This window comes from Brachycentrus maculatus, unplaced genomic scaffold, assembly GCF_059751285.1.
Source record: "Brachycentrus maculatus isolate JH-2025_06_01 unplaced genomic scaffold, ASM5975128v1 h1tg000475l, whole genome shotgun sequence".
NCBI lineage: Eukaryota > Metazoa > Arthropoda > Insecta > Trichoptera > Brachycentridae > Brachycentrus > Brachycentrus maculatus.
In genome coordinates, this window is record NW_028281222.1 from 2,515,036 (window position 1) to 2,540,857 (window position 25,822).

A 25,822-nucleotide genomic window follows, 5' to 3' on the forward strand; every position below is an offset into this window, starting at 1 on the left:
CCACACTACTCAAATTCTTGGAAGTTCTATATATATGAACCAATTTAGAAACCCCATTCTTGAATCACTAGAACTTCACTAGAGACATCTATTGGTGAGATGTAAAGAAGCTTTTTATCAAGCAGAACTCTTATATTAGTATGTGAGGTCCGAATCCTGGATTATAATCACACACATGAGAAACGCCAGAAAATACCATTTTCATTTTTATTATTCAAGCTTATAATTTGACCAGTAAATTTTTTTACAACATTTTGAGTGTTTCCAAATACTTGTTCACAAAATCTGGATTATCTCCAATTACAGGAGTTATTTTCATATTATTTTTTTTTTTAATTTTCAAAATCAATTAGAAGAAACAATGTAAGCGCTAAACAATCTATATTTGTATAATTCATAAAATAATAAAATATGGTATTGTAATATATATTTAACCCTTACTGGTCCAATATCGAATCTCATTTGACATGGATTTTTTCCTCTTAGGTCCCATGTCGGATGTTATTCGACATTTTTTTCATCATTAGTATTATTTATTTAAATTCCAAGCCATTTTTGTCACTCGTATCTATTACAACAGTATGTGGAGCAGAGGACAAAAGATTTTTTTTCAATTGGAATGTAACTGTCTACCTAGATTTTTTTTTTAAATTTTGGGGGACCGGATAGGGTTAAACGATATTTGATTTTTTTTTTTTTTAGTAAAAAGTTTGACATGAAGTGAGTTAAAAAGAAGCCCTGAACATAACTATATTATGTATTGAAGTTTCTTAAGAATGTATTTTATTATTCACTAATTTTATATTACCGTGGGATTTTGTTTTGTTTTATTTTTTGCCTTGCCCACACTGTATCGCGATTTACTATGTAATTATGAGTTTTTGGCAGAAAAAGGATAAATAATATTGAAATGTCCATTATAATACTTTAGTCCAATATAAAAATCTAGTTATTTTAACACAAACTAGGAATTTAATAAATTTATTATAGATTTGGCGTTTAATTTGTGGAAATCCATTTTAATTTATGAATAAGATGTAGTGATTTAACCGGATCCACGCGGCTCGCATAACCGTATGTGTTTTAATAAAACATGCCCCATACGCGGCTGACATAACCGTTTGTGTTTTTACTTTGCTCCAAGTTTCGAACCTCAGTTCAACTTGGAGGGATTTTTTCATGGTGTGGAACATTGGATAAAATAATACGTCAATCCTTGGCCTTATGACATCTGTTGAAATATCTGACTAATAATTTGTAACATCACAAGGATAAATAAAAGAACAGATCCCTGATTTTTCTTGCGGTCGGTAATTAGTCCGCGCCATAATCATGCCCTATATCTGTCTCACTCTCGATGCTACGCATCGCCAGTGGGTAAGAGTGACACACGATGCGTGCTTTGATTTATTTATGTTACGATCTTATTTGTTTATATTACGATATATTTCAAGAAGAATGTGACACAAGTGTATTATGGAGTACCAAAAAGGCACAATGAATCCCATTGAACGTTTTTGTTATGGAAAATAAATAGTTTCTTAACTAAATACATGATAAAAGTAATCATTTAAAAAACGGCAAAATACCGCCGCGTACGGGCGTCTCTCAGGAACAAAGTTGACGCGGTTAAAAGGTTAATAACAAAGTCATATTGTAGGCAGCGCTTCAAGTATTGGTACGTTCTGTTGGGAGATGTTGCAAATTGTTACGAGAAATCAAGAATTGTCAGAAAGTGAAGTCGTAATTTTCCAAGTGTTCCCATAAAACAACTAATTTAACATTTAACACACGAACAAGCTTAAATATTACAATTAATTTACAGCTTTCAGCCGCTTATATTAGATTATTGCTCTGATTTCGTACGATATTTGATTTCTAATCGATATAATTTAAATAAATAAATATATAATTCATATAAAATAATCTTCCATGCATTAGTTACAAAATAATACCTAGGTTTACTATAATTAGCTGTACCCGTTGACAGGCATCACACTATTAGCATCGCTCTTCTTCCTTGCGGACTTCAAGATGGCGTCGCTGCTCTGCGACTCTTCATTTGTACGGGAGAAATCTATCTCTTCATGGCATTCTTTGGAGGATTCTACGCTAATATCACTTAAACACTCGTTCCCCGAGTCCGCCGCGTTGCTGACAGACGCTGCGGGCGGTGCGACCTTGCTAACGCTACAACCGGAGGTTGTGGAATTCACGACGGTACAACCGCAAGTTGGATTTGCGGTGTTGCAACCGCAGGTTGAATTTTTGATGTTACACCCCAAATCTTCAATGTTGCAACTGCATTTTTTGGGGTCAGTTTCTAGACTCAACAAGCTTGAATTATTGCTACTGCTGACGGTTCCATTGCATCCATGGTTTTGCGGGTATTTCGATGCATTATTTGCAGGATTTTCTTCACTTTTTTGATCGTCACGTATCAAGAAGGCATTGTTTCGCGATTCGATCGCTTCAAACTCATCGTCTTCTAATTTCAAGGCATCCGTTGCGAGGTTCACGAGTTCTTCGTTGGTCTTATCGTCTTGGTACTGCGAGTCTTGATGCTGCAGACTGTGCAGTACGGCGGTGCGCAGTTCGAGCCCCTGCTTGACGGACTCCCCGTCGAAGAGCGACGGAGAGTCGGTGAAGTGCGAGCTGGCTGTGAGGATGGCCTCGGCGCTCGGGAGCACGATCACGTCATGCATTATCTCGTCGCCGTTATCGCATTGATCGTACCCTGTGTGCAGTGCCGGCGGACACCCGGCCTTCAGGAGGGGACACTCCGCAGAGCACGGGCGACTGCAGAACGGCGGGTAGCCGAGCTTCTCGATATCCACGTTAGACTGATCGATCCCATTCTTACTCGAACTATCAACACAATCTCCAACAAAATCTTCAACACCCTCTACATTTTCATTAGCTAATTCATTCTTACATTCACGTTTTGCACTGTCCGATATATTTAAAAAACTGAAGGCAACATCGGGACACGCGCAAGACTCTGTATCAATCTTTTGTCTTTCATCTCCGCTTAAATCGACGCAGTTATCGCAAAGAACTTCAATCTCTTTGCTCAGCTTATTAACATCACTTTTCAAAGTGCCAACTTTTAAATCGTTGCTTCTGTCTGTCTCAGAATCTTGGCTGTCGATTTTCAAAGTGACATCGTCTAAAATGTGTGTTTTATCATTCAACGACTCTCCCAAAGAGTTTGAATCTTCGCCCATTGAAAAGGCGACCTTCCCGTCAGATTGTGATGGATAGTCAACGACGGACGAAATGTCCTGAGAGATTGTATCCGTGACCTTGGTCAGATCTGACTCGGAGAAAGACAGGGTGTTCAGAAAGTTCTCTCCTTCCGGTTTTAACTGGTTGATCTCGGATTTCTGAACGTTTGCTTGGGATAACAGGTGATGGAGGGATGGCTCACTTCCGATGCCTGACGCTGGACTCATCTCCAAGCTTTGCAGCGACTGAAAATATAAAAAAGACACTTTGAATATCACAAACTGAATAGTATAAAAAACAGACTCTCATGACATTTTGAGTGTGTCCCAATACTTTGCAAATCTGGGTTTCTCCACTTATTTTATACATTTTTGACATATCGCTCACGCCTTTCAACAACGTTATATATATAAAAACTTTACTTTCCATGAGATCGTTTTTAAAGTTTAAAAATATAATGAAATGTATTAAAAATAAATATCAAGCCACTTATTGAACTTTTTACTGTGCAACAGATCTTTTTAGGTAAAACCTGAATGTTTTTGCTCCATTTGAAAAATATTAAATACATTTAAAAAAAAATTAACAATAAAATTGTCCCGTTTACCTAAAATCTGACTTCGATACTACGTTTATTTTGTAATTCACATCATAAGTGGTACTATATGAAATAATGCGCATTATATTAGTCAACATTATATTTATTTTTATTATATTATTCAATATTATTCAATCGTTAGCGATCAGATTATCTGAAAGCTGTCATCATGAATCACTTTGTCTTTGTTCTTATGTGCTTTAGAAGTACAAATACATATGCATATCGCTCACTCCTTTCAACAACATCAAATATCAAAAAACTTGATTTTTCAGGAGATCATTTTTAAAGTTTAAAAATATAATAAAATGCATTAAAAATAAATATCAAGCCACGTATTTAACTTTTTACTGTGCAACAGATTTTTTTAGGTAAAACCTGAATGTTTTTTCTCCATTTGAAAAATATTTAGTAAATAAAAAATACCTTTTCTTCAAAATGCAAAAACAACACGTTCGGCCCTATAGCGGGTAGATATAAAGTTAAAAATATGCCGCTTTTGCTGGGATATAGTACATTTTCTGGGCATTCCGAAAACGAGCACAACTGAAAATTGATGATTTTTGATACATGACGTTGTTGAAAGGAGTGGGCGTGATCAACATAGATGAAGAAGGCTGCTTTGGAGAAGGAACGGCTACTTTTCATATTACTTGTTTCAAGTGCTGCGGCTTGATGGTCACAGATGTTGAGAGTTCACCTGGATTAGTAAATGATAGTATTTGACCTGTTTCTCTTCGTAACTCCCTAGGCCCAATATCATATGACAATAAAGTCTGACATTATAGGTCAAATGATGTCACACAATATTAATGTGATAAAAACGTCTGACAATATAGATCAAAAGGTCACCCAATATTATGTCACAAATAAAGTCTGTCGATATTATGACAGCGTAGGACAAATGAAGTCACCCTATATAATCTGACTAATAAGTCTGACAATATAGGTCAACTGAGGTCACCTAATATTATGCTACAATTGAGTCAGTATAGTTATAAGGTTATCCAATAATTTTTCGACTGTAAATCAACCAATATTATGAAATATAGGTTAACTTAGGTCAAATGAGATCTCCCAATGTCAATATTATGACAGCATAGGTAAAATGAGGTCACTCAATATCATGTCACAATAAAGCCTGTCAATTTGATGACCGTACAGATTAAAAATGATGTCGCTTTATAATTTTGCAAACTAAAAATCTGTCCGCCTCTGTAGTGTAATGGTTAGTACGCTCGGCTACCGTTCTGGATATACCCTGGACTGGTACCTGAAGCGGAGGGCTGATCACCTTTCCTTCATGTATAAACGATCAAGATAACACTGCGTTTATATGATGCAGTGCCCTATGCACCATTGGGGTGCGGATAAGTGTTTTCCTATGAGGTTTCCTAATATTATGCGATATTAAAGTATGTCAATATTATGACAGAATAGGTAAAATGAGATCACCCACTATGATGTCACAACAAAGCCTGTCAATTTGATGACCGTACAGGTTAAATGAGGTCGCTCTATAATTTTGCAAACTAAAAATCAGACAATATTACAACAGTTTAGGTTAAATGAGACGTTTAGGGTTCACCGGGATTAGTAAATGATAGATAAGTGATGCGGTTCTACCTGTTCCTCTATATAACTCCCTACACTCCGGGAATTTCTGTGCTTTCTTATTACCATAGCCGCCGTCGGGCTTGTACCGTCCACAGAATCCTGCAAGTGTCAAAATAGGTCATACAAGGTCACCCAATATTGTGTGACAATATAGGTCAAATGGGGTCACCCAATATTATGCAACAATAAAGTTCGTCAATATTATGTTGTTGTATCACTCAATACTATGTAAAAATAAAGTATGTCAATATTTTGACAATATAGGTCAAATGACTTCACTCAATATTATGTGACAAAAATCAATACAGGTCGGATGAGGTCACCCAATATTATTTGATAGTAAAAATGTCAATATTTATGTTTTTGTCATTCAAGTTTATGTCAAATGAAGTCACCTAATATTATGTGACAAAAACACTGACAATATAGGTCAAATGACATCCTATATTATGTAATAATAAAGTCTGTCAATATATTGAAAATATAGGTCAACGACGTATCCAATATAAGGTAACAAAAATGTGACTTTATAGGTCATATGATGTCAACCAATGTGACAAAAAAGTTTGTCAAAATAATGAGGTCACCCAAAATTATGAGACAATAAAGTCTGTCAATATTATGATAGTATACGATTCAGTCAGTCAATATTGTGACCTCTCTCAGCGGCAGAAACTGTTGAATTGTCACATATTGATAGGTCGCACACTATTGTGACTTTGTGACAATATTGGCAGGTCACCAAACACTCGGGCAAGTAGACCTGGAGACTAAATTTAATTTAGGGAGTTTAAAGAGGAAGTTCAACATATAATAAGCATTAAACAAAGAAAAACAAACTGCATTTGAAATATACACAAGTCATAATTTGTGTATGTTTCAACTGGTGTTAAAACATAACAAAAACACAATTATTACAAAACACAAAATGATGAATGATGATTTACGAGGTGAGTCGAAAACTAATGCCTCCTATTTACTTACTTTACTTAGCCACTTAACACACTTAGGACACTGTTTCCGATCTCCTTTTAGTAGTGCGTGAGTCGTCCTTTGGGGCGGTCGTGTCGCTACGCCAGCTATGTTGGCTACTTAGTATTTTTTTTCACGTTTTCATATATTCAGAGCTATCATTACGAAATTGATACATTTCAACTCCAACTATGGTCAATAAAAGCAACATTTAGGAACATTCACATTTTTCCTGTTTTTAAACCACATGGTGTACAAAATACACATCACCGATGCAGGCGGAAGGTTTTAGCACCGTAAGGGAAAGGTTAACTGCCTAACTAACTGACTAACCATCACGCCGCTTCTCCGCAGGGCTAGGCAAAGAGAATAGAATGCCGCACCACTCTGTCTTGAAATACCTGAGCATACCAAGTTTTTAACTGTCAGCTAAAAACGACAAAACTAGTTGAATTGGGTCCCAGAAACATGCCCTGAGGGACTCCAAAGCCAACTAAATACTGGACATTTTTGATGGGGTCTCACCTTGAATCGGTTGAACGGGCGCCCCATAGAGCTGTGGTGGCGCGGCACCATCGTGCGAAGGCTCTGCGAGGACGTCCCCCCGGCCACCTGTCCCATCGGGGAGACGACATTCGGCCACATCTGCGACCACCCGCTGTTGGCCGCCGTCTCCATGGATGATGCGGATCCGAACATCTTTGATGCGTCCAAACTAAAGGCAGAAAAAAATAATGATTTCTCATGTTAATGAGAAATCTAACTAACTAACCATCACGCCGCTTCTAAGCAGGGGTAGGCAGAGTGAATAGACCTCACATACAAATATAAGAGTTTCGGCTCAATAAAAAAGCTTCTTCGTCTCACCAATAGATGTCACTAGTGAAAATCCTAGCAATGCTTATACAATGTTTCAAAATTGGATCACATATATAGAACTTCCAAGAGTTTGAGTGGTGTGGTTGTCAAACATGGGTAGAATTGGTGAATGTTACATGTGTGTAAAGTGATCACTTAAACCAGCCTATGACGGTCATCAGCCCCGTAAATGCCAAGACTTCCATATTCTTCTTCATCTATGCTGAGCCGTCAAAAAATAATACGATAAATAACTCCTATAATTGGAGATAATCCAGATTTGTGAACAAAAAAATGTTGTTGAGAGAATAGAACGCCAAATCAATCTGTCTTTGCACATAATCCTCGCCTCTTCCACATTCATACATCTTCTCATACATACACGCCGATTAATCCGACTCCTAACCTGACTAAGCCGTGGCGTCTTATTGAGAGAGAGAGAGAGAGAGAGAGAGAGAGAGAGAGAGAGAGAGTCACAACCCTCAGTAATGAGGACTAAGACGGAGAAGAAGAAGAAGAAGATTCTCTCAGGTAATATTGTATTCCTCCGCCTCCGTAGAGTAATGGTCAGCACGCTCGGCTACCGCTCTGGAGGTCCGGGGTTCGATTCCCGGTGGGGGGGGGGTTCAAATATATATAAGTGATTTTTTCACTATTTTCAATATTACCCTGGACTGATACCTGAAGCGGAGGGCTGATTACCTTTCCTTCATGTGTTGACAATCAAGTTAACACTGCGTTTATATGATGCAGTGCCCTATGTACCATTGGGATGCGGATAAGAGTTTGAAGAAGAAGTAGAATATTGGATTTGGTGACATTCAGCATGGCACGATCAGGTATGCCAAATACTTGAGAGTGGTCGGGTTAGGAGTCGTAACAATATAACCGGCGGGTATGTACGAGGAGATGCATGAGCGTGTAAGAGGCGAAGAATGTTTGCAAAGACAGAGTGGTGTGGCGTTCCATTCTCTTTGCCTACCCCTGCGGAGAAGCGGCGTGATGCTTAGTTAGTTAGTTAGAGTATAAAATCACTAATATTTATTTTCACCCCCCCTGGGAATGGAACCCGCGATCTCCAGCACGTTAGCTGAGTGTGCTGACCATTACACTACGGAGGCAGACATCTACAGTACCCTTTAGTCACACTACTTTGTCACATCTATAGTATAAACCTTTATTTTTGTAATTTAACGGAAGCGGCGTGATGGTTAGTTATGTAGTTAGTTTTTCAATTCAATTCAATTCAATTTATTCAATAATTAATATATACATTACAAACTAACCTTTAAGGCGTATACATAAAAAAAAAAAAAAAATTAAAAAGTAAGCAAGAAGACTCTTGTTAAATGTGAAGAAGAATCCAGCTTTGGAAAACTCCTTGGACACATGGAACAGATCAATATCCAATGTGATATTGTTCAACACAGCGGTAGCTCTTCCTACAGGCATAACCATCAGCAGGTTGGTCCTGTGTATAGGAATGGGAAACAATCTATGTCGACGCTGTCTTAGGTAACTATCGGGAACATACAGACCAATGTTTCGGATACTTTCAGGATTATCGATCATACCGCGCAACAATCGATAAAAATACGTAATCAAATACACATTCCTTCTAGTCTCTAAACTATTGTAGCCAAGCATACCCTGGAGAAACTGGGTCGGGTAGAGCCAAGGATAATAGCCGTACTCTCTCATGTAGAGATACTTCAGAAACTTCTTTTGGACTTTCTCTACCATAAGAGAGTACTTAAGCTCGTGTGGCCCCCAAATCATGGATTCAAGTCTACTTCGAGTCTCGAGTCTACTTCGCATCAAGGAGTTATAAAGAGTTCTCAGCGCGCGGGTATTTTGGAAAACCCTGGCAGTAAGCAGAACAAATCCTAGCATTTTCAATGCACAACTACTGACCGCCTCTATGTGATGGTGAAATGTCAGGGTGCTCACAAACCTAACGCGCAGATCCCTAACTTTCGACGCTCGCATCAGATTTTCGTCGTTTCTATGCACCATTGGGGTGCGGATAAGGGTTTGAAGAACGAGAAGAATATTGGATTTGGTGACATTCAGTAGGAGAGGGATTCCTCTAGCTAGGGCACCTGTTGTTGGGCGGAGTGAGCAGCCTGCGCAGGTTGCCCAGCGTGTCCCCCGGGTCCGGGGTCATGACGCGCTGGCTGGTCCACAGCAGCTGGGCGATGTTCCGGTTGAGCAGGAACAGCCCGTAGCGGAACAGCATGGAGTCCTTGTTGCGGGCAAACAGCGGGATCCTGCAAACACAATACACACACCAATTAGTAACTTACACATCGCTCACTCCTTTCAAGAACGTCATAAATCAAAAAACTTTTTTTGGAGAACATTTTTAAAGTTTAAAAATATAATACAATGTATTAACAAATAAATATCAAGCCACTTATTGAACTTTTTACTGTGTAACAGATCATTAAAAAAAATATATATATAATATGAAAATAACTCAGATTTAGTGAACAAGTATTTGAGTAAGGAGCTACTGAGATGGGGAGTCTCCTGCCGAGCGGCTTCTCCTGAGCAAGACGTCGGACACTCACTCTCCGGGGTGGCGCGCCAGCTGGTTCAGCACCTTGGAGCGGCTGCCGCCGAGGCGCAGCGCGTGGCGCAGCGGCGCGCCCAGCAGGCTGGCGGCCAGCGCGGCGGCGTGCGCGGCGCGCCCGAGTGCCACAGCCAGCTGCGCCTCGCCGCAGCGCCGCAGCCCGTCGCCCGCGTCGCGGCACGCCGGCAGCGCGATGCCCAGGATGCTCAGGCAGCCCGCCTCCTCCTGCAGGACCAGAGACAGTCAAAACGTGAAACTTTTCTACTTCTTAGTCTTCTGGTCTTCCGGGTTTATTTGAAACATTTAGAGTGCATCCATTTAAAAAAAAAACTCTTATCTGCACCCGATAGATGCATCGTATTGACACAGTGTTATCTTGATCATTAGCAGATGAAGGTAAGGTAATCACTCCTGCGCTTCGAGGACCAGTCCAGGGTATTGAAAGCTTTCCCTCCGCGTGCCCAGATCTGATACAGAAGCATCTAGGCTTCCTGACAGATCTGCTCTTGCTTAGCAATTTTTTGTTTAAACTAAGTTGCGAAGTTTATTGAAAATGTGAAACAATATAAAATTGTATCCCGATTTTACTGTGAATATACATTTAAAAGCTTTCAATATACCTGTCACTGCCAATCTAAATAATACAAGATTGTAAGTCCATCACCAAATTTTCTAGAAGTACCCCGGAGTTTACCAGTCCAGGGTAATACTAAATAAGTATTTGAGTGCAAAAAACCTCCCCTGGAAATCGAACCCGGGACCTTCAACACGGTAGCCGAGTGTGCTGACCATTACACTACGGAGGTGGTTTAGCCAGCCAAATGCCAGGTCGTAAGCCCTGGAATGCTCAGACTTTATATTTGATTACGCATTTTTATCGATTGTTGCGCGGTATGATCGATAATCCTGAAATTATCCGGAGCATTGGCCTGTATGTTCCCGATAGTTACCTAAGACAGCGTCGGCATAGATTGTTTCCCATTCCTATATACAGGATCAACCTGCCGATGGTTATGCCTGTAGGAAGAGCTACCGCTATGTTGAACAATATCTCATTGGATATTGATCTGTTCCATGTGTCTGAAGGAGTTTGCCGAAGCGGTGTTCTTCTACACCTTTAGCAATAGTTCTTGCATGTATTTTATTTCAATGTATATTATTTTAAAAATACAGTTTGTAATGTATATATTAATATAATAATAATAAATCCCTTATCCGCACCCCAATGGTGCATAGGGCACTGCTTCACATAAACGCAGTGTTATCTTGATCGATTACACATGAAGGAAAGGTGATCAGCCCTCCACTTCAGGTACCAGTCCAGGGTAATATTGAATAAATATGACAGTGAAAAAATCACATATATTTATTTTACCCCCCTTGGGAATCGAACCCGGGACCTCCAGAACGGTAGCCGAGCGTGCTGACCATTTAATTGAAATAAATAAATTGAATTGAATTGAATTGAATCTTCTTTCTTAAAAAACAATATCGTTGAAACATCTTACAATATTGATATATATCCGTAGGGAGAATAATCCAGTGTCTGATAAGTCCATGACACCGATCACCACCCCACATGTGACAGTTATGGCAAGACCAGAGAGTATGTGGTAACACTGTTGCGTTGTCGCGCTGACGTAAACAGTACGGAGGCGTTACGATACGAACTAAACCGAAGATTTCCGAGCGGACCCACTCTGAAGCGAGAGAGCTGAAAAGCTGCGAGAACTACTTGGGCTGTTGACGCGAACAGACGTTTTATTTAACTTTACTTCTTTACTTTCGTCCGCCTCCGTAGTGTAATGGTCAGCATGCTCGCCTACCGTTCTGGAGGTCCCGGGTTCGATTCCCAGGGGGGTTCAATAAATATAAGTGATTTTTTCACTCTAATATTTATTCAATATTACACTGGACTGGTACCTGAAGTGGAGGGCTGATCACCTTTCCTTCATGTGTAATCGATCGAGATAACACTGCCTTTATATGAAGCAGTGCCCTATGCACCATTGGGGTGCGGAAAGGGATTATTATTACTTCTTTAACTCTATATATTGTAAATTATTTGTCATTATTTGATTCCAGTATTTAGTATAGAATCGCATTTATTTCAATAAAGGAACCAACTGTGAGTACATAATTATGTTTTCATTCTGTGCACCACTCCCTTAAATTAACAAACACGATCACCAACACGTGATCACAAAACGCGGCAACACGCCGCTCCCAAAATAGCTGTTCCCGAAACCAATAGCTATAAAAGTTGGCCAAACGGCTATAAGTATCTGATGCTCACCTCCCGTATGGGGTAGATGAGCTGGATGTCCTTGACGAGGCTCCACCGCCGGGCCTGCAGCAGCACGTGGGAGCGACAGCACAGCTCCCGGAGAGCCGCCTCCGACTTCTTCAGCTCCTTGAGGTTCTCCGACTTGCGGCTCAGGGAGTGGTACTTCTGCATCAGGTCCGTTCCTGCACACGACACATTCAACACAATTAACACCTTATTTGCTGGAATCACTTAAAAGCGTCTTTTAAATACTGTTGGTAGAGAGCAGGAGATGCATATTTCTTTTTTTTTAAAGGAATAACAAACCAATAAAATAATTTCATCAATTGATTCGGCAGTCACTTTGAAGTAATATTTATCCAATTTATGTGAAAAATACATCACAAACACCCAGACCAATTTTGAAAAATCTTGAATTTATTTTGCAATTAGCGGAAATCAAACCCGTCTGTCCAACTACGCCACGGCGCCTGTCTGAGCTAACTAAAGTGGAACTAGGTAGGTCGTGTGGCACGTATGTCTGAGGATAGATGGACGAAGTGCAGTGCTTGGAGACCTAGAAGCGCGAGTAGGCCTCAGACGAGATGGTCCGATGTCATTAACCCTAAATAACTAAACTATATATGTAGATATAATGCCTTTTGTGGATCGCATAATATTGACATATCGCTCACTTCTTTCAAGAACGTCATAAATAAAAAATTGACCATTTTCAGTTGTGCATGTTTTCGGAATGCCCAGAAAATGTACTTTACCCCAGAAAAAGGAGCACATATTTAACTTAATATTTACCCGCTACAGGGCAGAAAGTGTTGTTTTTACATTTTGAAGAAAAGGTATAGTGTAATTATTTTTTTATAATTATACTAAATATTTTTCAAATGGAGAAAAAATATTCAGGTTTTACCTAAAAAGATCTGTTGCACAGTAAAGAGTTCAGTAAGTGGCTTGATATATATTTTTCATACATTGTATTATATTTTTAAAGTTTAAAAACGTTCTCCTGAAAAATCAAGTTTTTTTATTTATGACGTTCTTGAAAGGAGTGAGCGATATATGGAAGAGGTATTCTATTCTCTCTGCCCGTCGTGACAGTTAGTTAGAAAGTCAGACAGTAACCAACCGGTATCCTGGTTCTCCTCGAAGAGCTTGGACTTCTCGATGTGCAGTTTCCGCAGCCGCGCCAGCGAGGAGTCCCTCTCGTCCTGCAGAAGGCGGCGCTTGAAGCGGCTCAGCTCCGCCAGCCTCGTCAGCTGGGAGTGGCGGAGACGCTGCGAAGGCGACGGCTGCGTCTGGAATGCAGATTCAACATCCATAAGGAATATTATTTTTCATATTATCGGGTTCGATTCCCACGGGGGTCAAATAAATATAAGTGATTCTAATATTTATTCAATATTGCCCTGGACTGGTACCTGAAGCGGAGGGCTGATCACCTTTCCTTCATGTGTTAACGATCAAGATAACACTGCGTTTGTATGATGCAGTGCCCTATGCAACATTGGGGTGCGGATAAGGGTTTGAATATTATTTTTTGACATCTCATCAAAGATGAAGAAGAATATGTTAGTCTGGGCATTTACGGGGCTGACGACAGTCATAGCATAGCGTAACATTCACCAATTCTACCCATTATTGACAACTACACTACTCAAATTCTTGGAAGTTCTACATTCTTCAATGTATATATAAGAACCAATTTTGAAACATTGTTTTGTAATCACTAGAACTTCACTAGAGACATCTATTGGTGAGATGTAAAGAAGCTTTTTATTAAGCAGAAACTCTTACATTACTTCATACATACTCCAGACTTCCATATTCTTCTTCATCTTTGATGGGATGTCAAAAAATAATTAATTGGAGATAATCCAGATTTTGTGAACAAGTATATCACACTCAAAATTTTGTAAATATTATTTTTATTCTGCTCCCTATGAGGAGCATATGGAGTCCACAAATTGTCTCCAGGCTTTTCTGTAAGCCACCAGCTCCCTTGCATCCTCCCAAGTCAGGTCCGCGTCCCGAAGTTCAGACAGAGCTGCCGACGAATTGCTAGTTGATCGTTAACACACAAAGGAAAGATGATCAGCCCTCCGCTTCTGCTACCAGTCCAGGGTGATATTTATTTTACCTCCGAACCGGGAATCCAACCCATGACCAATAGTATGGTAGCCAAGAGTGCTGACCATTACACAACGGAGGCAGACCAATTCGTGAATTAGTATGTCATGATTATCACCAGAGATGTTTTTGTATGTTTCAATATTGACATTGTCAATCGAACTTGACCTAGGCTAGTAAAATTAAAATATGTTTTTTTTTATGAGAAAATAAAAATGAGCATACCTTGGATTCTAAAAGCCTATTAAGCGGTAACGTGAATCTCCGGTCACTCGGCTTATTAGGATCTTGAATCTGCCTTTTACTCTTGCCCGGTTTATCTTTATCGGGCGGCAGCGCTGTGGAGGTCACGGCCGCGTCGGCAGCCCGCAGGTCGTTCCGGCTCTCCGAGAACAGCTTCCCGAGGTCCCGGCTGCGCGAGGAGTGCCTGCTGTTGGCCGTGGCGAGTGAGAACTCCCGGCAGGACATGCTGAGCCTCTCGGATCGGGAGAAGTCCTCGCTGTCCGGCAGCAGGCAGTGCGGAGACAGGTTCTCGCAGCTCATGGCCGACTTCTGGTAGATCTGCTCCTTGATGTCCTGGACCCTCTGCGAGCGCTTCTTGATGGAGTACTGCAGCAGATGGAGCTTCTGCAGCTTATCAGCCGTGTAACTCGGTCGGACTTCAGACTTGAGGAACTTGAGAGTAGAATACCGACATTTGGGCACAGGATCCGACTTGGTATGTTCGAAAATCTCGGCCGTTTCACTTTCTTCGATGTCCGTTCTTATCAAGTCTCTGCTGGAAGCGCTCAAAGACCCGTCACTGCCTAAATATTCCCGAATTTCAATATCCGTATCGCTTTTGGGAGAGTGTTCGTATATAGAATTGCTGTACGAATCGCTGCGTTTCCTCTCCCGTCTGCCTTCCTGAAGATTCCTCGAGTAATAGTTGGAAACGTTGACGCTCGACGAAGTCTTAACGCTGGCGAAACTCTGCCGGAAGCATCCGGTAGGCGGGCTGTGACTGTTTGAGAGATATCTCGTTTCCATCACTTCGCTTTTAAAACTCCGGCTGGGAGAGACTGATTTGTTTTGCATTTTTGACGGCATGGGTATCTTCCTCGAAGGCGATGCCTCTTTTCCCATGATAGCGATGCCTCCGGGATGCTCAAACCCTCCAGGCTGCGAAGACGGCTCCAGCCTGAGGCTTTCGTACGAGCAGAAGTAGCCGCCAATCATTTGAAAGACGAGAGAATTGGCTTTAAAGCTGTTGGGGGTGAAGTCGAGTGCTAGGTTGGCTCCTATATGAAGCAGGCCGCTGAAATTTACCCCCCACGTTTGGACAATGGCATCGGTCTGGTGGAGTTTGCGTTCGTTTGCGGAGTTTTCATTCTGACAGTCGTATCGGGAATGTCTCCACACGCGTACTACCACGTTGGGTGAAGACATCTTGTGTATCAATTCTGTAACAAACAAAAAAAATTACATTCTCAATATAATTAATATTTAAAGCATTTACTTAGGTACTGTGGTTAGTTATTTTTACTTATTTTTTTTTTTTTATAAAAATGTGAATAATATTAGTATATTGGTGCTATAGTGGTGAAGGGTGGTATTGTTTGCATGGTGTAATAGTGATTGTCCTGACGAAGAGACGGGTACGTCTTGAAACCGGTAGACATAAAAATCTCGGTGAGTGGTTATATACTAATATTATTAACATTTTTGTAAAAAAATATTAAAACAAAAAAGGTTTATACTATAGATGTGACAAAGTAGTATGACTAAAGGGTATTATAGATGTCTGCCTCCGTAGTGTAATGGTCAGCACACCCAGCTACCATGCTGGAGATCCCACGATCCATTCCCAGGGGGGTGAAAATGAATATAAGTGATTTTATACTCTAACTAACTAACCATCACGCCGCTTCCCCGCAGGGGTAGGCAGAGAGAATCGAACGCCACACCTCTCTGTCATTGCAAACATTCTTCGCCTTTTCTACATTCATGCATCTCCTCATACATATCCGACGATTATTACGACCCGGCCGCTTTCAAGTATTTGACATACCTACCTGTTTATGCGAAGTTTTCCTCGGTCTTCCTCTGCTTCTTCTTCTAACTACATTCGCCTCATAATTTTGTTTAATCGTTCTTTCCTCACTCATACGTACCACATGTCCAAACCATCTCAACACACCTTTCTTTTCTTTATTTTACACTCTAATATTTAATTAATATTACCCTGGACTGGTCCCTGAAGCGCAGGAGTGATCACCTTGCCTTCAACTAACGATCAGTATAACACTGCATCATTACGATCACCGCTACCCCGCTAACCGCTAGCCAGAGAACATTGAGCTTTGAGCTCCTCACGCTTGCACAGTGCAAGTATGCAAGAGTGAGATGCGAATATAGTGTCGCGGTTCCCGCACACTCTTCACGCGCTGTTTATACGCAAATTTGTTTACGACATTCACAAAATACCTCCAATGTACCGGATAAATCCTAATTATTATTAATATTATTTTTTAAATCAATGGGTAAATATGTTATGGAGGAATACCTTATAGATTTCTATTTATTTTATTTGTACAGATATTATGGTTATTAGAAGCAATGTGTACTAGGTACACAACGCCGGGAAGGGAGGGTTGAAGTTGATTTAAATTTATAAGTGTTTTATTCTTAACGCTTTCCACTCTGACCATTTTTCATAACTGATCAGCTACTCTGATCAAAAAAATGCGACGTTTTTCTACCATTAAAATAAATATTTTGTTTCCTTAATTTTGGGACACTTTGTCTGGCAATTCGTATGACCACGTTAATTAAGATCAACTGTATTTATCTGAATATGTTTTTTGGTAGAATATACTTGGGTGATAAAGAAATCAGTGATTAAAGTCATACCTGCGCCGGGCCAGACATTGTGGCCCACGGAGCTGCCTACTAGAGTCATACGGGCCAGAATGTCTGGCCTATAGAGTGGTAAGAGTTAAATTTAAATTAATTTCTGTAGTCCTGTTTGTTTTATGATTTTTCCTATTTTGGCGCCATTTTCCCCGCATGTGTCACTCTGGTGCTCGGTGAGTGTTTATTGACAGTTTATGGCGTCCTATCTCAATTCAAAGTAAACACAGACAGCGGAAGTGAGATAAGTGTATTCTGATATCAATTGACCGATTTATTCAGTCTTGGGCGGTTAGAACACACGCCACACATGGCCGATACGCAGAAGTACTCTGATAAGCCGTGTTGTGCATCGGAGAAATGAATTTTAATCATTGTTATTTGCGTTACATCATTTATCGGGCAGACGACGTCGTTATGAAATGCGTCCGTCATTGTCTGACATTTATTTGTTGATTTCCGTTTACATTTCTCTTCTCATCATTTCATAAGTGCATTCCATGCAGTAGCATTCATTTATCCCTCTGGTTACCAGGACTTTTGGGGTTCTTTTTCTTCTTCAAACCCTTATCCGCAACCCACTGGTGCATAGGGCACTGCATCGTATAAACACAGGGTAACCTTGATCGTTAACACACGAAGGAAAGGTGATCAGGCCTCTGCTTCAGGTACCAGTCCAGGGTAATATTGAATAAATATTAGAGTGAAATAATCACTTATATTTATTTGACCCCCCCCCCTTGGGAATCGAACCCGGGACCTCCAGTAAGGTAGCCGAGCGTGCTGACCATTACACTGCGGACAAAATTTACTATAATTTCATCAATTGATTTGGCAGTTATATCTATCCATATTTAACTCCTGACCAGACCACACCCTTGAAATACTCCCGCAATGCCAAGTTTTCCACGGTCTTGCTCTGCTTATATTTCCAACTGTATTCCCCTCATTTTTTTTTTGACAAAATTTTTTGCGTACAAAATAATACATAAATAAATAGGAATGGAATCTCACCCGAGTCAATCTCTCTCCACTTGGGGTGGTTGGAGAGGAGCTTCTCGCTGGTATAGAAGGGCGCCGACATGGTGGTGGAGTGCAGGGTGTAGTACAGGCTTCCCGGCTCCTGGATGTTGTACCCCACAATCTGCAATGCCATTAAAACACATCGATTTAGCCACATTTTGAGTGTGTCCGAATCCTTTCCAGAATCTTACTCATTAACCTTTTTTTTAACCTTTCCAGGAGTACAATAATTGATGTCCGACTTTCTCCGGGGAGTGGTTTTTTTTTACATTAAATAAGTATTTTTTAAAAATAAAATCTTTGTATCACGAAGACAGAAATTATGTCAAAATAATTTAAATAAAAGATAAAGATTTATGTATTAATTTTAAATCAAACACAGATTTTTTGAGTCTACTAAGTTGTATTTTATTAACAAAAAACACATAAAAAATTATATTGTGACAATTGTTTCGCCTTGTTAGGGCATTATCAAACGAATGTGAAGATCAAATGGACTACGGTCCTTATGTAGCTATACAATTCTATGTGACAGTTTTAACATGTGCAGTAATAATTTATGGGAGACAACAGTCGCTAATGGGGGATGTAGGTATGTACCCTTATATTTGTTTTCTGGGAAGGGAAGAATTTATTGACATGGCCATATTTTAGAGATTTTAATACAATTGTTGGTAATATTATTTTTAAGAATTTTTATATGTAGATGTAATTATTAGTTTATCAATAACGCATCATGCAAGCGTTTACATAGAGAGAGATGATGTACAGTAATAGTCTATTTAAATACATTTAGCAATAGTGAAGACCTAAGGATTACTGCACATGTTAAAACTGTCACATAGAATTGTATAGCTACATAAGGACCGTAGTCCATTTGATCTTCACATTCGTTTGATAATGCCCTAACAAGGCGAAACAATTGTCACAATATAATTTTTTATGTGTTTTTTGTTAATAAAATACAACTTAGTAGACTCTAAAAATCTGTGTTTGATTTAAAATTAATACATAAATTAAAATGGAGTTCTACAAATTAAACGCCAAGTCAATAAATAAAAGATAAAGACACCATCTCTAGGTGTTATTTTATGACAAAGTTAAATACAAATATCCACAGATGTCATTACTATACAAATTACAGCATACCAACTTACAGATAAACTTCGAAGTTCATTAACGTCGATACTCCTTTGAGGAAAATTCACACCGACTTTTATTAACGTCCATACTCCTGGAAAGGTTAGTTACCTAACGTCCAAGTGATTCTGAAATCTAGCTACGGCTTATCATGACCCTACTCAGGCTTCAACTTTTTAAGTTTCATAGCCTATACCTACTCGTGAGTGGATTTACTCTTCAAGTTTAAAGTTACTATAATTTCATGTAATTCATGAGGAAATTCTAGGCAAAAGCACTCGCGTCAATGCCAGAAGGTATTATTATGGCCGTACCCAGCAGGCCGTGAATTTTTTAACAAAAATTTTCAATGCCGGAAGGTATTAATATGGCCGTACCTAGCAGGCCGTGATTTTTTAGCAAAAATTTTCAATGCCGGAAGGTATTAATATGGCCGTACCCAGCAGGCCGTGAATTTTTTGACAAAAATTTTCAATGCCGGAAGGTATTAATATGGCCGTACCCAGCAGGCTGTTATTTTTTTAACAAAAATAAAACCTAAAAAAGTATATTATTAGATTAAAACCAATATTTTTAGCTTTTCCACTTTATTTTTATTAGACCAGCGACCGGGTTTCGTCGTTACCGACATCATCAGACTGGTCAAATAAAAATAAAGTGGAAAAGCTAAAAATATTGGTTTTAATCTAATGATATATTAAAATGCAATTCCATCACGAAGTGTCAGTGGATAATATAAATCTACTAAAAAAGTATACATTTTTTAATAGAGATATAAAGGAAATTATGAAATCTTACCAAATATATACACCGTGTGGCGTATGAGCTGCCGTTTACTCAGAAAAACACACTTTAAATATTCAGGGTTGTCACAACTTGATACAGAAAACATATTTACTTGTAAATATAGCAAAAGTAAAACCCTCATCCGCACCCCAATGGTGCATAGGGCACTGCGTCTTATAAACGCAGTGTTATCTAGATCGTTTTACACATGAAGGAAAGGCGATCAGCCCTCCGCTTCAGGTAGCAGTCCAGTATTTTTCGCTGGTAAAGATAGGCCTGGCTTAAAAAAATTGTCCGAGGGTGTTTTTGTCTTGCCTTATTGTCCATTTCGTTCTTCAGTGATTTGGCAAAAAAGTTTTTTTTAAGGGCCGTTATAGCGAAATGCCATATAAAGAGCGGCCGTATAGCGAGGCATGTCGCTCACTCCTTTCAAGAACATCATAAATCAAAAAAATTGATTTTTCAGGAAATCGTTTTTAAAGTTTAAAAATATAATACAATTTATTAAAAATAAATTTCAAGCCACATATTGAACTTTTTACTGCGCAACAGATCTTTTTGATAAAACCTGAAGGTTTTTTTTCCATATGAAAAATATTTAGTATATTTAAAAAAATAATTAAACAATACCGTTTCTTCAAAATGCAAAAACAACACTTTCTGCCCTGTAGCGGATAAATATTAAGTTAAAAATATGCCTCTTTTGCCGGGATATAGTACATTTTCTTGGCATTCGGAAAACACGCACAACTGAAAATTGACGATTTTTGATTTATGACGTCCTTGAAAGGAGTGAGCGATGTGTGTAAAGTAAAAATAATGAAAACAAAAATTCTATTGCGCTGCTGTCTCTGAGTGACACTATATGGGTCACCTTATCTTTGCGACCTATAAATTTGGACGCAGTGCGAAATTGCCAAAAGAAAATACACATAAACAAGTAGATTGTCTGGTCTACTGACCCACAAGTAATGTGATATGTATAATTATGAGGACAGTCATGTGTAACATATCATATCACGAGGTAATTACTACTGCTAGGAAATCTCTTCATTAAGTTTTGGAGGGAAATTGAAATATGAGATTGTGAGAAGATGGATAAATGAGTTTTTGTATTTTTTAAAACAATGATTTTGTATTTTATTAATTGTTTCGGCATTCACTTTGTGGTAAGACATGATAAAATTTTACAAGAAAAACACTTGTTTTTTTACCACTTGAGTTTATTTTATTATGATGACTTTGTAACTATTTTATTTCATTTTATTTTTTGACATCTCATCAAAGATGAGGAGGAATATGGAAGTCTGGGCATTTACGGGGCTGACGACCGTCATAGGCTGGTTTAAGTGATCACTTTACATACGTGTAACATTCACCAATTCTACCCATTATTGACAACCACACTACTCAAATTCTTGGAAGTTCTATGTATATGAACCAATTTAGAAACTTTGTTCTTGAATCACTAGAACTTCACTAGAGACATCTATTGGTGAGATGTAAAGAAGCTTTTTACTAAGCAGAAACTCTTATATTAGTATGTGAGGTCCGAATCTTGGATTATAATCACACACATGAGAAACGCCAGAAAATACCATTTTCATTTTTATTATTTAAGCTTATAATTTGACCAGATAATTTATTTCCAACATTTTGAGTGTGTCCAAATACTTGTTCACAAATAACTCCTGTAATTGGAGATAATCCAGATTTTGTGAATAAGTATTTGGACACACTCAAAATGTTGTATTTTATTTCAGTTTATATTTAGCCCTGAAGATCAGTGTTGCCATATGCCAAACCAAAAAACCTGAATCAAACAGTCTAGAAATCTGTATAGAATCAATAACCCAAAATCTATGTAGGTGCCTATTTGCCATTACTTTGAAATTTTGATACAAATAGCACGATCTGTCAAACAGTACTCACAGTATGGTTTCTAGTTGAATACCACTTTAATTTATCAGAAGGGAAGCAAGATGAAAGCGGATTACTTTTAACACAAATTTATTTAGTTCTATCAAATTACAATCAAGAAAATACTTAAGAATAATCGCGTGATTCTAATATGAGAACAGTTGAAGTACGTGTCGATCTGAGGACGGGCGGCGACGAAGTGTGGCGGGCTCGCTTCCGTTCGTTGCTGGTCTCGTGTAGGGAGCTCGCTACGTCACTCGATTTGAGTTGCCATAGTCGATGTGTGGGTTGCCATAGTCGATGTACATTATATGTGTGGGTTGCCACAACAGTATGCATATTCTTCACCCTTTTCACATGTTTCTAAACAAGTCTTAAAATAATTATCTTCCAGCCAGCACTGATTAAAACGTTGCGTATTACGCGACGCGTATAAAAAATGAACACTCGGTCGCATGAACAAAATAGACATGATTTGGAGAATCCTACAGTACGCTGCGTAAATTGCGTAAATACCCAATAATAAATGACGCACTCCAATATAAAACAAATTCTCACCTACTTATTATCAAATGTTAATCATGCTTGAATCTTTACATATTTTCATTCTTCTGTTTTATCATATACTATGTCCAATTCCAAAAATGTGTATAAAACTAAAAGTACTTCTTCTCCGTCTTAATCCTCATTGCTGAGGGTTGTGACCCTTGCAGAAGCAATGACTCTTCTCCAGTTATCCCTTGACTGCGCTGCACGTAGCGCTCCAACCACTGAGGTGCCTGCTGCTGCCTTAATTTGATCGGTCCATCGTGTGGGGGATCTTCCCCTCCCTCTCTTTCCCTCCAGGCTACCGATCACAACTAGTCGTTCCAGGCTATCCTCGTTGCCACGCGCAACGTGTCCAAAGAACTGGAGAATCCGTCGGGTACAGATATTGGCCAGAGACAAGCCATCCAAGCGTAGTTCCTAAGAGTAAAATCTACCTAAGAGTAAATACTGTCATCTGTTACGGCAGCCTAAAATCTGCATCAATACAGATAAATCTGTATTTATGGCAACACTGCTGAAGATGGAAGCATAGCTTCCGAAACTAGTCGTCATAATAAAATAAATTCAAGTAGAAAGTAAAGTGTTTTTCTTTTACAATGCATTTTGTATGCTGAGGATTTTTTGTTAATTTAATTAAATTCATTTCTTAACCGGTTAACTGCCGGCAGGTACATGTACGGCGGTAGCCAGCACGCCGCCAATTTTACCTCAAAAATAATACCTTCTAAACATATTGTTATTAAAAGTGTATTAACGTTTATTTATAAAACTAGCCAAATAAATGAAGAGCGCGCCAGTCGTGCAGTCATTTATCCATAATCATTAAATTAATTGTTCATGGTGCAGGGTTGTCACAAAATTTGTCATAGAAAATATGAATAATGTCAAAAGTAATTGTTTATGTAAGTTTAATATTAAAAGTATATACACACACACACTTTGAATTTTTAAAATTAAAAAATCATCAGAATCGACACTAAAATCACTGTCGTCAGATTCGGTAGTGACGGCAACTCGGGGATTATTGGACAACCCTGAGCGCCATTAGTTGTTCCGACGACAAAGCTCTTTTTAATTTACGTTTAAAGTGGTAAAAACAAATTCTGTTTCAATTCTAAGTATGCAAAGATATTCTCAATAGATGTCACTATGCGTTCAATATATTTGTACATTTTAAATAATTGATTTTCTTTACTAAAAGCCCATTTAAAACAGCGCGTCTTAAGACGTCATTTTTGTATGAGCGGCGCTCCGTTCACAGAAAATTATGCGTCTTAAGACGCTCTTGGCAGTTAACCGGTTAACGCACTATAGACAGGAAAGGTATTTCTACCCTTTGGGTAGATTAATGCTTAAGGACGGGAAGGGTATTTTTACCTTCTGCGCCAGCCTCATTTCAAAGGCAGAAAAGACAGAATTAAATATATATTTTTTATGAATATTATGTGCCAATCTTTTTGTTAAGGTCTAAACTATATGTCCATAATTATCAAATCAGGGTAGGCAGGGGTAGGCAGAGAGGATGGAATGCCAAACTCTTCTGTCCTGACATACACTCCTAGCTTCCTTCACATCCATACATCTAGTCATATGTGTGTTTTTTTTGTATGTATGTATGAAGGTCTGTGTGTGTTTATAAATGTGAAACCACGCAATTTTCCTACTAAAATGGGTTTTCTCAAAACTCAGGAAAATATCAAAGGTATAAATCATTTTCAAACAAATAAATAATAATAATAGTATTTATTGATTAATCATTAACTTTGTACAATGAAATTAAAAAAAAAAAAAAGAGAATTATTTGTGTTTTGTTATTTAAAAAAATAATTTAATTTCATACTTTTTCTGTGGGCTTAAACGGCTCATTATTAGAAATAGGTATCAAATTGTGGTAGAGTGGGTTCGAACCGAGAAACTCTGACTCAATAGTCCGCGACACTAACCACGGGACCACAACCCGACACTACTTTGATTACTTTGAAAATGAAACACTTGTATAATACCACTCATTGAGTTTTGTTTCATTACGCACGACTAGTTTCGAAAACTACAGAAGTTTTCATCAACAGTTGATTAATTAATTATTGAAAAGCTAGCGTGTAATGAAATAAAACTCAAAAAGTGACATTATACAAGTCACTTACTCCTTTCAACAACGTCATATATCAAAAATCGACAATTTTCAGTTGTGCATGTTTTCGGAATACCCAGAAAATGTACTGTATCCCGGCAAAAGCGGCATAATTTTTACTTAATATTTACCCGCTACAGGGCAGAAAGTGTTGTTCTTGCATTTTTAAGAAAAGGTATTGTTTAATTATTTTTTTTAAATATACTAAATATTTTTCAAATGGAGAAAAAACATTCAGGTTTTACCTAAGAAGATCTGTTCCACAGTATAAAGTTCAATAAGTGGCTTGATATATATTTTTAATACATTTTATTATATTTTTAAACTCGATTTAAAAACGATCTCCTGAAAAATCTTTTTTTTTTATATATGACATTGCTGAAAAGAGTGAGCGAAGTGTTTAATCAACAATAATAAAGCGATATGAGTATAAACCATACATTGCAGGTATATAAGATCTACATAAGAATATAGTATAACTGAAAAAAATCGTTTGTAGACACGAGATAGGGTCAGTGTAGCGTTGACATAATTTAATTACAAATTATTCCCGTGTCACAAAGTTCAATATTGCAAGGTCGCAGTAATCAACACGTAAATATAATTGAATTACATATAATGTAAACAAAATCAGTTCCGCGAAATGACAACATATGTAACATACATAAAAATCTAAGATCTCCAAAACAACGAAAAACGTTACTGTCAAATTACCGTCCAAAAACAAGAGGCTACTGGCGATTTTTCTCAACCATTATCGGGGTTTTTACCTGTATTAGGTTACGCAAACGGAGTTGCTGTGTGGCGAGGGGCGTCCACTCCCTGCACCTCGGCTGCCCGAACATTTTAAACTGGCGGAATTATCAAATTATAAATTTAAATATAACCTCAATTAAATGTCAATAACTGTGCGAGCGTTCGAAACTTTTTGCAAGTGGCCTTGAGGCGATGTTGATGTGTATATCTGCGGGCGTTTTGACATTATTTCGCAGCACCGGACGCGATCCGCTGGTCACTGCGCGGGATTGATTGAAACGCGATTTAGGTCGAGATATCGAAGAAAACAGACACCAGCTGATGGGATGATGACATTTCTCATTGTTCCCGTTTGTCTATGGCTCC

The 25,822-nt window shown here is 38.6% G+C and overlaps 1 protein-coding gene across 2 annotated transcripts; it reads right to left on the bottom strand.

Moving 5' to 3' along the window:
• Positions 1-1,821: 1,821 nt before the first annotated feature.
• Uvrag (UV-resistance associated gene) lies at positions 1,822-25,822 on the bottom strand. Of its 2 annotated transcripts, XM_088272035.1 has the most exons (10): positions 25,471-25,797; positions 18,166-18,295; positions 14,485-15,701; positions 13,259-13,427; positions 12,145-12,317; positions 9,847-10,073; positions 9,376-9,543; positions 6,941-7,130; positions 5,453-5,542; positions 1,822-3,473 (listed from the first exon to the last, which is right to left on the bottom strand). In XM_088272035.1, the coding sequence occupies exons 1-10, from the start codon at positions 25,543-25,545 to the stop codon at positions 1,971-1,973; spliced, it is 3,942 nt and encodes a 1,313-aa protein (XP_088128161.1). In that variant the 5' UTR covers positions 25,546-25,797; the 3' UTR covers positions 1,822-1,970. The 2 variants fall into 2 exon arrangements, with proteins under 2 accessions (XP_088128161.1, XP_088128162.1); XM_088272036.1 differs by lacking the exon at positions 5,453-5,542 and having other exon boundaries at positions 25,471-25,822.